The 13,392-nt window shown below is 45.1% G+C and overlaps 1 protein-coding gene across 5 annotated transcripts in view; it reads right to left on the minus strand.

The window, feature by feature from the left end:
• Nucleotides 1–2,958: 2,958 nt before the first annotated feature.
• Nucleotides 2,959–13,392, minus strand: part of SLC29A1 (solute carrier family 29 member 1 (Augustine blood group)) — a 151,697-nt gene continuing 141,263 nt past the window's right edge. For all 5 annotated transcript variants that reach the window (XM_068232659.1, XM_068232656.1, XM_068232658.1 and 2 more), the window contains 2 exons: nucleotides 9,184–9,383; nucleotides 2,959–5,459 (listed from right to left, as the gene is read on the minus strand). In XM_068232659.1, coding sequence (XP_068088760.1) covers nucleotides 5,348–5,459; nucleotides 9,184–9,383 — 312 coding nt within the window. In that variant the 3' untranslated portion in view covers nucleotides 2,959–5,347. The remainder of the gene's footprint in view (nucleotides 5,460–9,183; nucleotides 9,384–13,392) is intronic.

Genomic DNA, 13,392 nt, shown 5'->3' on the forward strand with positions numbered 1-13,392 from the left:
ATACAAAAGGTTTTACTACCTACCAAATACTTTTTCCTGTACATCAAAAGAGCTAAAACCTATTTGCCATACAGTCCTGGCCTTAAAATGCCAGAACGCCAAACATCGTATTTCCAGGTCTCTCATCGGTCCTCCTAGTCACATGGCCTAGCGGGCGCAGTCAGCCAATGGCGTGCGCTGCGAGTCTGACGTCACCCGCATCAACACTCGTTCGCTAGGTGGGCGGCCGCCGTGTTGTAGCAAAGTGCCCCCTCCATTGGTGGACAGAAGGAGGCGTGGCCCCAATGCGGACTACTGTCATCACTTGCTATATAACAAAGCACTCGCTATGGAGCGCAAATAAAGCGTCCGGTTTGTTTACGCGTATCCTAGCATCCAGCACGGATTGTATTACAAGATGACAATACATATATACTCATTTAAAAGCTAGAGCCCATTATTCATATACATTGTAGATACCAATAAGTACTTGAAAAGGGCTGAGAGTTATCTTATAAGGGCACATTAATAACCTGAGGTGTCTAATTTAAACAAACACAATACATCAGAGGTGACCTAGATCATATAGAGGAGTATGTGAACTAAGGCTGGACTAATATAGGTACCAAAAAGCAAAGCAGGGGGTTACATCTTTAAGAATGGCACAAAAGTGAATACTTCATTGAGGCCATTTGGATGACGAGATCGGTGCCCGATCAGCACTGCACAGCTGTGTCCCCACTTGCTGGCCGCCTCTTCCTCCTCCAATTTCTGCTCGGGCTTATTTTCAGGATAGGGCTTATATTTCAAGCATGCTAAAATTCTAGCTAATGCTTATTTTTAGGGTAGGTCTTCCTTTCAGGGAAAGAGGGTATATTCTGTCAACCCAATGATGGTAGTCCTGCTCATCATTGTTTGTTACCACGCCAACAATGGTGGTGTCGTCAGCAAATTTGATGACCTTGACAGAGTTCGCCATGGACCTGCAGTTGTTCACATAGAGCAGTGATGGCTAACCTTGGCACTCCAGCTGTTACAAAACTACAAATCCCATCATGCCTCTGCCTCCCCGAGTTATGCTTAGAGCTGTCAGTGTACTGCAATGCCTTATGGGACTTGTAGTTCCACCACAGCTGGAGTGCCAAGGTTAGCCATCACTGACATAGAGGTAGAACAGGATCGGTGACAGGATGCAGCCTTGTGGGGCCCGCGTGTTGAGAGGCGACATACCCCAGCTTAACGACTTGGGACCTGTTCAGGAAGTCTTTGATCCACAGGCAAAGGGTGGGATGGACATTCAGTGCTGCGATATTCTTCTGAAGTATGCTGGGGCAAATGGTGTTAAAAGCCGAGGTGAAGTCCAGTAGAAGGATCCTGACATATGCGTTGGATTTGTCCAGGTGGCCATTTGTGAGATCCAGGCTGATATTGATGACATCATCGGTGGATCCTGTCATCTCCAACACAAACATATCTCACATCCAACCTTTGCGCACTCAGGACACTAATAAAATGTTAGTACATGCTCTTATAACATCTTGTTTGCACTACTGTAGTATACTACTTCTGGACTACCAACTAACCAACCAGCACCACTCCCAATCTGTACTGACCTCTGCTTCTTGTCTCAATCATCTTCTCTTCTTGCTTTCTGCTGCTGCTCCTCTCTGTCAAGCTCTTCACTGGCTGCCAATTAGCGAGAGGTTTCATTTCAAACTCTTAACCCTAACCTACAAAGTTCGGTACAATCTCTCCCTTATACATATCCTCACTTGTCTCAAGTTACCAGCCCACCCGTAATCTCAGATTTGCATATAGAATTTGTTATTCATTTTTTTTATCTTGCAATCTGTTATACATTTTATTTAGATTGTTACACTTGTCACTGTAATTACCAATTCTGTATCTTGTACCAGTGTATATATTTTGTGTATACTATTGTCTGTATTATGTACCCCAAGTTTGTTTTTTCTTACTTTGTACAGCACCACAGAATAAGTTGGCGCTTTATAAATCAATAGCAATAATTATCTGTGTGGGGAGAGTAAAGGGCACAGTGAAGGTGGTATACCATCCATAGGGGTGGTGAAGATATAGGTGACATTCTAGGGGGTTGAAGTACACAGTCCATAGGGGTGAGGAGGCTATAGGGGGCAGTATAAGGGGTATATAGTCCCTGGGTTATGTTCTTCTCAGTTGGTGGCAGGCAGCAACATATCAGGCATCTATTTGCACGGTTTCTCCTTCCCCCAGTAGGGTGCAGAGTTTACTGCATCTCTTCTGTACTCCCCCTCTGTATCTCGTTCTGCTTTACCCCTCTATTTACCCCCCTGTGCAGTACCTATCTCTTCTATCCCTCCTGTCTACTATACATCACTCCTCTATCCATCCGCCTCCTTGTCCCTCCCAAGGACACACTGTACCAAGGAGGCTTGGTGTGGTGTGCAGCCTGCTCATATATTTGTATATTGCTCTACATGGCCAGTGTTAGTAGTCCCATAGATTAGTGTAGGACACACTGTACAGAGGAGGCTTGGGTGTGGTGTGCAGCCTCCACATATATTTGTACATTGCTGTATATGGCCAGTGTTGGTACTCCAATAGATTAGAGTAGGATGCCTTGTACGGAGGAGGCTTGGTGTGGTCTCCACATATATGTGTGCATTGATATATATGGTACTTCCATGGATTAGAGTAAGACACACTGTACAGAGCAGGCTTGGTGTGTGGCCTCCACATATGAAGGCTCTGTACCCCACGTTATGGAATGATGTATCTGCAGGCTGGCAGGGCTGATTGGTGGGGAAGGCCGTGCTCCAGGCTTGCTGACAGTATACAATATTCTCTAGTTTATCTGAGCAGCCCGAGGAATTGCCCGCTTCTGTCCCGGCTGTACACCAGGAAGCGTCAGTATAACATTTGTTCCATAGCCCAGCTCCAGAATTCTTTTTTTTTTTGCAAGTATTTATACACGCTAGATTTTTAATGCACATAACATTTTATTTAAAAATGTTTTGGTTTTGCAGTAAAAAAAAAACCACCAACATATATAGTAAAATACCTGGCGCAGCAGATGATTGTCGCTTCCCATGGCGGATTTAGTTGCTGCCCCTCCCTCTGGCAGAACCCACTTACTTTTGTAATGACATGGGCAGCAGGGGAAGGGGGCAGATGCTCCTCCCCTTCTGAAGCCATGCCCATAATGAAATCACAGAAAGTACTGCTGGGGAGAAGCCATATTGATAAAGCTAATATACACTATAAGCCATACCTTGGCAGATTCAGTCATGGTAATAGAATCTGCTGGAGATTGTTGACCCACTATGCTGTCAGATGGTCGATTTCTGCTAGAATTCTATAGAAATTACCAACATTCCCGATTGGACAGAGCATATCCGGGGTGGGGGTGGGGGGGTGCCATGCGGTATCTATGCAAGGGGAGGGGGGGGGGGGGGGAGTGTCAGTGACGCATTCCCCTGGTTAATGCTGCTCTCCCTGGAACCCCTGTCCCTCTTGCCATCCCTGTGCCCCTTTCCATCCCCTTGTGCCATCTTCTGTCCCCGCCCTCCCCCTGAGCTCCCCCAGCCCAGTGTATAATGCACAGTATAGTGAAGCAGAATCCATGCTTCTCGCACCTCCCTGGTAGAGTCCAGCGCTGTGCACCCTCCTCTCTGCCTCCTGTTTGCTCTAGTGCCCGGCGTCTCCTCTTGCAGGTTGTGTGTAAATGTCGGGCACTAGGGTGAGCAGAGAGGAAGACGCACATTGATGCACTGCGGCAGAAAGGCGAGGGCACAGATTCTGCTGCACAGTACTCTGCATTACACACTGGGTTGGGGAAGCAGAGGAGGGGGGGGGGGGCGTGTGCCAGGACACGGGAAGTTGAAGCTGTTCCTTCCGCCTCTCACAATGTGACGGTATTAGCGGGTTGTTTGTATCTCGGGCGTTCAAAAGTCAAGGACTCCCTGTATATAGAGCTGCAATGACTGCATCCCATTCTCCTGAACGATAGCGCCATCTGTCTGTAAGGTGAATCCTCTGCAAGGAAAGCGTCCTGACCAGACTAACAAATTACAAGTTCATGTCACTCACAAGCAAGTAGTAGAATGTCAGTCTCAGCAAAAAATCTTATCTCTATTTTCTAAAAAAAAAAAGAAAATCTCCTTCATGAAAGATATTTAACAAAAAAAGAAGACTATATTACACTAGAAAATATAAAATGCAGCAAGTAAAGGGATTCATGAGCACCCAGAACTAAACAAGGCAATTCTGATAGCAATCAGCATGACAAGCGACCATAAAACAGGCTACAAAAATGGTAGCCACAATGCCAGAACCATGGCCCACATGAGCTTGTCACTGCTTCCCGTTCCTTTCCAGTGGGGGGCTGGGCTTGTAGTACACAAGAAGTAGGTGTGACCAATTGTGAGTTCTCAATTCTGGCGACAGTTGCACAGCGACAGGCAGGCACAGCTACACAATGGCGGTTTTCAATGTAAATAACTGGATATCTTCCTCCACTTGCAGCAATGGGATTCCAAGACAGCTAGCTCACTATCGGTATCTAAGTTATATGTCCATCCTAGGTTTACCTGGATTTCCTGAAAGTGGATTGACCTCCTGCTGCCTTGCAGAACATGTGCTATGTGCTCCCCCCCTCCCCAAATACCTGGTCTCAGACTATAGCAGGGAATAGATTGAGAGCTCCTCTGAGGACAGTCAGTAATCCTGTATACTAACCAAAGGTCGTAAATATGCATGAATCCAGAAGCACCTGTGGGAGGTGACTAAGTGTGGATTGCGTCAGTGTGGGCGGCGGCTTAGTGTGGATTGCGTCAGCATGAGCAGCAGCTCAGTTGTGGGTGGCGGTTTTGGTGTGCACACTAACCAGACAATGTTTTTGAGACTCAGGTGTTACCTAGTTATACTGATTGCTCTCAGTTTTCACCTTGTTCGGTTCTGGGTTTAGGTTGAGCAGATGTAAGTAATTTTCCTTTGTCTGTAAACACTGCAGGAAGAGTTAGTCAGTTATACCATAATACTATTAACATTAAAAACACGGGTTACAGAATATTGGCCCTGGGGCCGTCCGGATGACGTAGTGATAACACTCCGATGTGGAAGTTCATGGAGGAAGTATCACCAACAGCTCTAACGTGGTAAGTTTGTGGTGAGCGCCTATGTGCAGGGTATAATGCAGGCGTCTGTGCGTGAGGCCTGGTGCTCCTGCGCTCTCCAGCCTGAGAGCATGGAGATGCTGCGAGCACAGAGAGGCCTCCATTACAATGGCTGTGTGCCGCAATGGAGAAGGCATGGAATACACACGAGGTATCACTGGACCCCGTTGGCTGCCGGACCGACATCGGCTCCTTCAGACCAGAATCCTCAGCAGGAAGGAGAAGCCGGCTCCGAGGGCGAGACCCAGCGACAGGAAGAACGCCATGATGGCTCCAGCCGTCTCTGCTTCATGGACATCCACCTTCCTGCACAGATCAGAGGGGAGAGATCAGAGGAACGCAGACAATATGGACCCTGCCAGTGCTGACCTCATCTGACCGTCAAGCTGCACTTCCAGCTTCAGCACTTTCACACAGAACAAGCATGCAGCTAGAAGAGTCTAAACACCTGATGAGTCTACCCATTCTCCATCAATGATTACAGGAACTTTTTTTACCCTTTCCAAATTTTATGAAAGGACCACTGCAGCGAAAAAGTAAGCAGTTGAAATCTGACACAACTGACTTTTGTAGACTATTCCATCTGCTCAAGGGGGATTCTCATGGCTTTCTTTGATTTCAAAAGACTTTCCTGAACAGCAGTTGCTAACTCTAACTGCCAAAATAGTGTGCAAGTAAGTAGGGAGGCTGGCTGGTAGCTTACTGTTTTGGCAATTAAACTGTCCTTCAGCAAATGCTTTTGAAAACAAGGAAAACCCTGAGGGCTTGTTTCCACTGTTGCGACGCGATTTCGGCCGCATTCCGACGCTTGTAAAAACGCATGCGGATGCGTTTCCACATGCGTTTTTACCCGCGATTTCGCATGGCAGGGTGCCATGCGAAATTAACCATGACACTGCCAGGGCTAAATAAAATTGAAAAAGGTGCGAAATCGCACGCGAAATCGCGGGTAAAAACGCATGTAACAAACGCATGCGTTTTTACTATTAAATACATTAGCGGCGATTCGCACGGATTCCCGACGCAGGCGAAATCGTTGGCTCTTTTGTGCGTTTTTTTCACGCTGAAAAAAACGCACCTCAACAACGCTACAGTGGAAACAGGCCCATCCACTTGTATTACATGTGCGGATCTGCATGCGTTGGACGCATGCAGATTCGCGATAGTGGAAACGAGCCCTGAGAATCCACCATGAGGCGATGGACTAATCCAAAACCTGTCGGTACTGGCAGATTTTAACGGTTTACTTTTTCACTAGAGTGGTCCTTTAAATAGGGAAAAAAGTGTTCAATGATTTGTAGCTCTTAAAACTTACAGAGAACCTGAAGAGGGAGGGATATATAGCTGCCATATTTATTTCCTTTTAAACAATACCAGTTACTTGGCATCCTGGTGATCTCTTTGACTATATTTGTGTCTGAATCACACACTTGAAACAAGCATGCAGCTAATCCAGTCAGAGCTGATTTACAGGCTTGTTCAGGGTCTATGGCGGAGGCAGGGGATCAGCAGGACAGCCAGGCAATGTGCATTGTTTAAAAGGAAATACAAGTCAGCCTCCATATCTCTTAGTTCAGGTTCTCTTTAAACAGACATTGCTGCTACTTTCCTGTGGTTTTCTAATGATGCGTAAACATGCACAATTACAGTCGCCAGACAGAGTTGTGTACAAAGATATCATTAGCATAGAGGCCTGCGCTTGGGTGAGCTGATCCTGCAGTCTTTGTGAAAAAACAAAGAAATGAGATTGAGAGCCCCTGATAGTGTAGTATGTTAGATATTCTGAACTATATTAAAGTAATCTAATTTTGTACTCACAAAAGTAGGTTACTGCCAAGGTAACCACTGTAAGAGCAGGTGGGAGATTAGGCCCGACCCCACTCGGGCTAACCAGTTGCTCTTTGTAGACAGGAAAAGGAGAATGGGGTATCCCCTTCCACCCAGGGTGGACTGCAAGTGCAGTATAAACAGTATAACGGAGGCACCAAAAATAGAGTAAAATATTTAACAGCCGTTTAAAAAAGGGAGGTAGTAGTGGATTTACCTCCCACAGTGTACTCACACAAGTCAGTTAGCAAAAATCTCTATTCACAGCTCCAACTTATTGCAACGAGTTTCTCTAGAGTATGCCCGCTTCATCAGGCTATATAGGGTGCAACTGTTGAATGCTTCAAGGCTGCAGTACACAAGCTAATTTCTCAGCAGAGGCCTGCCCTGACCAACTGCCATCCTGTGACCCCCTCTTCTGTTTTCTGGGCACAGACAGGCAGTGGAATGCAGGAAACACTGATCAGGCCTGACTACAGATCACAGATATGGGTGTTCACAGAGCGAGAGGGGCAAGAAAGGGAATAATGATATCAGTCTGTCCTCAGCCAAGATGATCTGCCAGACTTATCAATCCCCAATCGAGAGATATCTGTTGCCTGCCTATATATTGCAGGCCAATTCCTGATACACTTAAGAATGAAATCTCTCAGGAATTGGCCTAGCCACGCCACCTCTTCCTGGCTGCCCTCCACATTCCCGTGGGGCGTAAAATCTCACCTGTCCCACTGCCACAACTCCTCTGCCATCTCCCCTGAGCGTCACCATGTGGTTACCTCATACACATGCGCCTGGTGCCACACGGGGGTCGATTGCAGATGTTTCCAGGAGTGGTGGTAGCAGGACAAGGGAGATCTTATACGGGTACGTGGGGGGGGCGCAGATGTAGTGGGGAACATCTGGAGAGTGCCCAAGGGGTATAATGATATCGAATGCTGTTACCGCTGCGCAGTTTGCCTAAGATCTTTCCTGCATGTCCGAAACATTGATCAACAAGCTTTTTGCAGCACCAATTTTCATCTGATTCAATAACCTTTTTGAATTGGATGGTTGATCAGGCCACAACATCATTGTATATATGGGAGCCGTTATTCTTGAAATCTAGTCGTGTTAGATTAGCTTGCACAAGTACAGTTAGTCATTAAAGGCATCACCGGAATCAACGTTTGTTGGTTTCATGTCTGCTTATCAGCCCTATACTGATCCTTCTTGTGAGTAGGGATGATCAATGAGATGCAAATTATTCAGAAATATATGCAGTTTGAAAATGGATCCAATCAACTTAAACCCAGGTTTAAATTGATTGGTCCATTTTCAAGCTGCATACATTTGCATAAATGCAGAATTTGCATATATTTGATCATCCCTACTTGTGAGAGCTCTCTTGAGACAGCAGGGGGCAGCGCAGACACACAAACACTAGGAATAATTACCAGTAGTGATGGTCAAGTAGATAACTCACTAGCAAATAACTTTGAATTGATGCAAATTTATGCAGCTTGAAAATGAACCAATCAAAATTTACCTTAGTAGGATTTGATTGGTTCATTTCCAAACTGCATAAAAATGTGCATACATTTGCATTAACTTGAAGTTATTTGCATCTGCTTGACCATCACCAATTTCCAGAACATATTAACTATTATGTCATATTAAATTAACATACAGATAAGTTAATTGGCTTCCCCGTAAATTGGCTGTAGACTACAGAACACAATATAGACAGATGACGATGGTAGGGATTAGATTGTGAGCCCCTCTGAGGGACAGTTAAAGTGAACTTGAACTCTTGCACAGGACAGAAGGGAAACAGAGAAATGCACCCTGAATGTATTTAGAGAGTTTAGCCTGTCTAATTCCCCCTCATCTGTGACTAATCACAAGTTGTAATTTGATCTTTCCCCTGAGTCAGCTGACTGCCAAAGCAGATAAGCTCATTTGAAAGCACAGGATGTTAACAATAGGTCTGCTTCCATGAAAGGAGGAAGTAGAAACACTGCAGATTTATTGCAGGATTTGTATCAGCTGTAACAAAAATGTTCTTCTTTGAAGGTGGTTATGCTGTTGTGTATCTTGTAGAGCAGAGAGGAAGTTCTGAGTTCAGGTCCGCTTTAAGCGACAAGACAATATACTCTGTACAGCGCTGCAGAAGATGTCAGAGCTATATAAATACTAAATAAATAATTGGGAGATAGATACTCACTTGGGTCCGAAGCACATGCAGAGACTGGCCAGGTATCCATTGGAGAGAGCAAAGAAAATCATGATGCAGATGTACCAGGCATCGTGTGCCAAATACACGGGCAGGTAGTTGCGGGGAATGACGTTACACAGCATGAAGAGGGGCAGGAAGATGAAGCGAGCCGCCACCATGATGGGGAGGAGCTTACTGTCCTTACCAGGCTGTGGAAATACAGATATAAACCAGGACACTGCATTACGATACAATGCAACACACACTCCATTACTATACACTATATACCAAGACAGTGCATTACCACACACACATACACACACTGTGTAGGTACGGCTCTCATATTACATGGAAGGGGGTCAAATTGGTCTGTGATCTTTCATTTTCCAAAGACTATGGTCTGATGTGTGTATGCACCTTAAGGGCGGATATTACATCACGACTGGCTTCAAAATGGCCACAGTAAATATGGAAACTGTCTAGAATAGGATTCTCTACGTTTCCTTTATAAAATCCACAGGAATCATAACGTGGACAGTGCAATACATATGTTATGTAAGTAGAGAAAGTATCTACTTATATATATTTTTTTTTCCTGACTGACATAGTACGGCTGACAGCTTCTCTTTAAAAAAAAAGTGCTCCCAATCCCTTTCTTGCACCTCTGACACTGTAGTTGCCATTGGCAGGTCTTGGTGCGCTGTATCAATTGTTATGTATAGAGTGCTTGGGGGGGCCCCAATGTAAACTTGCATCGGGGCCCACAGCTCCGCTACGCCACTGGACATGGAATTAGAGTGGAGTGCATTGGCTAAGGCAGCTGCATGGGTAAGTTAACCACCCCCCACCAGCGTTGTCGAATTTAAGATTTTGGGGACCGGCAGCCTAACCCCCCCCCCCCCCAGACCAGGGCATTTTACATGCGGGGGAGGGGGGGGGAGCCTTTGGGGTGTCAGGCAGCCAGATCCCCAGTTTAAATAGCTAGGTATCAGTGTCCCCAGTACAGCCTTTACTGCGATGAGCAGCTGTGGCCGGCATCCCTGCTCGCACTGACTCTCAGTTCCAGGTTGCAGCTTGGTGACGTCAAGCCGGGACCCCACAGAGTCAGAGCGAGCAGAGATGCCGGCCAGAGCGGAGGGGAACGAGTATCATCAGGGAAACTTCAGGAAGGTGAGTGGATCCTCTTCTTCCCCCCCACCACAGCTGCTCTGTAGTGATCACTACCATCCACCGGTGATCGCAGTGATCACGTAATCAGGAGCCAATCGCGATAGCGCCTCATCGCTGAGGGGAGATGTCAGCTGTCATATGACAGCTTAATATCCCTCTCGGGTGCGCACGATCTCTTCAGGATGAAGCGTTTACGAGGACGTTGAATCTATGTCCAGTCAGAGCGGCAGCACCACCTGCTGGATGTAGATTCATACTGCGTCGGTCCGCATTTGGTTAAATTTCGATTATGAGCTACTTGTAGTGCACAGATTCTTATAGGGGGGGGCCCGGTGAGTTCTAGTTACGCCCCTGCAATATACCCAGAAATAATAGGACAATTTTGTTTGAAAAAGGCTTTTGAATAAAGAGTATTTCTTTATAGTGTGGATTTTCAGCCACCTGATCCTTGCTTTGGTAACATGCTTTTTGCTGTTGCAGAAGATCTTGTGGGAGCGACATCAAGAGTTGCTAATTGGCTGACACAATGTTCTTTTCACAAGATCCAGAAGTCACATGACCAGTGCCGAGGCGCCAGCAGTCTGTTGCCTCTAGCCGCTGGCAATGAGCTTGTGTGATAATGCTGGCCCAAAAGCCTGATAGGGGAAGAAAATCATCTACACAACGTGACCTGCAGACTGTCACTAAACTCGGTTGCCAGTAAGCTATAGTGAACGTCCAGCTTGTGGTGCCCATACACGGTACAATATAAACGTTCAATTTTCCCATTTATTCAACCAAAACGATCGAATCCAATGGAAGTCGAAAAGAATCTTTTTCGATCAAGAAAAACAAACAATTATCCCATTTTTTCAATAAAAATCCAATCGGACATGTTGGAAAAATCTTTATAATCCATCTAAAGGAATAATCAAATGAAATTAATTTATCTAATGGTGCCCATACATGGTAATTTTTTTCATTTTTTTTTTTTTAGAGTAAGGCCTCTTTTCCATGGACAGTTGATAAGCAGTGAAATGCCTCTCAAACTTACAACTGCACACTGCTGCCTGGTAACTGCACACTGCCGCCTGGTAACTGCACACTGCCGCCACCTGGTAACTGCTTACGAAGCACAAAGTTCAACTGTCCGTGGAAAGAGGCCTTAGTATATACGGTTAGGCAGGCAGCTGTCAGTCGCTGAAGAGGAGATGACAATCCATTTATAGGTGCTGCAGTTATTTTACGCTAAAATCCTGTGAAAACTACCACATTTTTACCAAAATGACAATTATTCACGTCAAATACAGTACAATCTTGTTATAGTAAACTCCAAGGGACCAGGAAAAGTGGTTTGCTATATCAGAATTTGTCCTAGTCACGGCCCAGTAAGCCCTGGTGCATTTTTTTTAACTCTTTTTATTGTTTTCAAACCAACAAGTCAACAAAAACAGGCCATTGACAGTAAACAGACACATATCCTGTACACTCATTAGGCATATACAGTTTGTGAAGAATATTGACAAAACTGCAGGTGGGTAACAAACAGAGGCATGCATACACTGTAGTGAGACATCATAAATGGCAAGAAGCACCCAATCATTCTACACGTTTAAAGCATATCTTTATAATATATCCAAAATATGAGGGTTTACATCCAGGATTTTCACTAATTGAATCAGAAGAGTCTAACCATCCCTTCCAGACTTTATCAAATTTATTTGGAGACCCCCTTGCAATCCAAGTAAGTTTGTATAGGGGGAGAGCAGTGTCAATGAGACTTTTCCAAACTTTGATAAAGGGCTCAGAAGAGAGCTTCCTTCCAAAGCAATGTTTTTTTTTAGCATAGAAGAGTAGAAGTCTAACTAGAGTGCGCTGATGTTTACTTAAAGGGTGATCTTCAATCAATCCCAACAAGTAAGACTTATATGAAGGTACAAGCTGAATACTTAAAGGGACTCCGAGCAGTGCAGAAACTATGGAAAGATGCATATCATTTTAAAGCTCTCTTTCTCCTCTTTCCAATGATATATAAACCGCTGCCCTACGCCTTTTAGTTTTCGCTATTTTCGCGATTGAAATTGCCGCAGCTGCGATTTCAATCGCGAAAATAAAGAAAACTAAAAGGCGTAGGGCAACGATTTGGTGTCGCCAGAAAGAGGAGAAAGAGAGCTTTAAAACGATATCCATCTTTCCATAGTTACATTGTATTACACAGGCCGACTTTTTCTGCTGAATGGAGCTGCTGACACTGGGGAAAGTGTCGTCCTGTGTAATACAAGTAACTATGGAAAGATGGATATCATTTTAAAGCTCTCTTTCTCCTCTTTCTGGCGACACCTAAATCATCGCTCTACGCCTTTTAGTTTTCTTTATTTTCGCGATTGAAATCGCGGCCATGGCAATTTCAATCACGAAAATAGCGAAAACTAAAAGGCGTAGGGCGGCGTTTTATATATCACTGGAAAGAGGAGAAAGGGAGCTTTAAAATGATATGCATCTTTCCATAGTTTCTGCACTGCTCAGAGTCCCTTTAAAGAATTTAATAAAAAGAGAGTTATTTTATTCCAAAAAGTTTGAATTAATGTGCAGTCCCATGTCATATGATGAAATGTGCCCAGGCTAAACCCACATCTCCAACAAACGTCGCTTGTTCCACCCTAGTGCATTTTCTGCTGCAAAGGACCAACTCTGTCGTACCATTGGAGGTACAGTACAAGCACATGCACACTTGGTGGACTACAAGGTAAAGTATACGTTAGGGCTGCATAGCCATGCTGGACAAATTGCTGGTACAGTATCCAGGGCTCCTTAAAAATTGCAGCAGTCATTGAATAGAGACAGCCACTCACTTCTTGAGAGTGGCTCTGACACCTCTGCAGGCGGGACTTAGCACTCTGCTCTCCACTTGCCTTAGTTTTGCAGTGAGTAGGCCCGCTTTGTTCTGCACTAGAAGTGAAAGTAGCCTGTACTGCGCTCCACATGCTACCAGGAGCGTCATTGCAAATAAGGGAAGAGATACCTGGGAGTGCGTACAACCCCGTGGGAGGACTGTGATTATACTTTTAT

Source organism: Hyperolius riggenbachi, chromosome 4 (assembly GCF_040937935.1).
Source record: "Hyperolius riggenbachi isolate aHypRig1 chromosome 4, aHypRig1.pri, whole genome shotgun sequence".
Lineage (NCBI taxonomy): Eukaryota > Metazoa > Chordata > Amphibia > Anura > Hyperoliidae > Hyperolius > Hyperolius riggenbachi.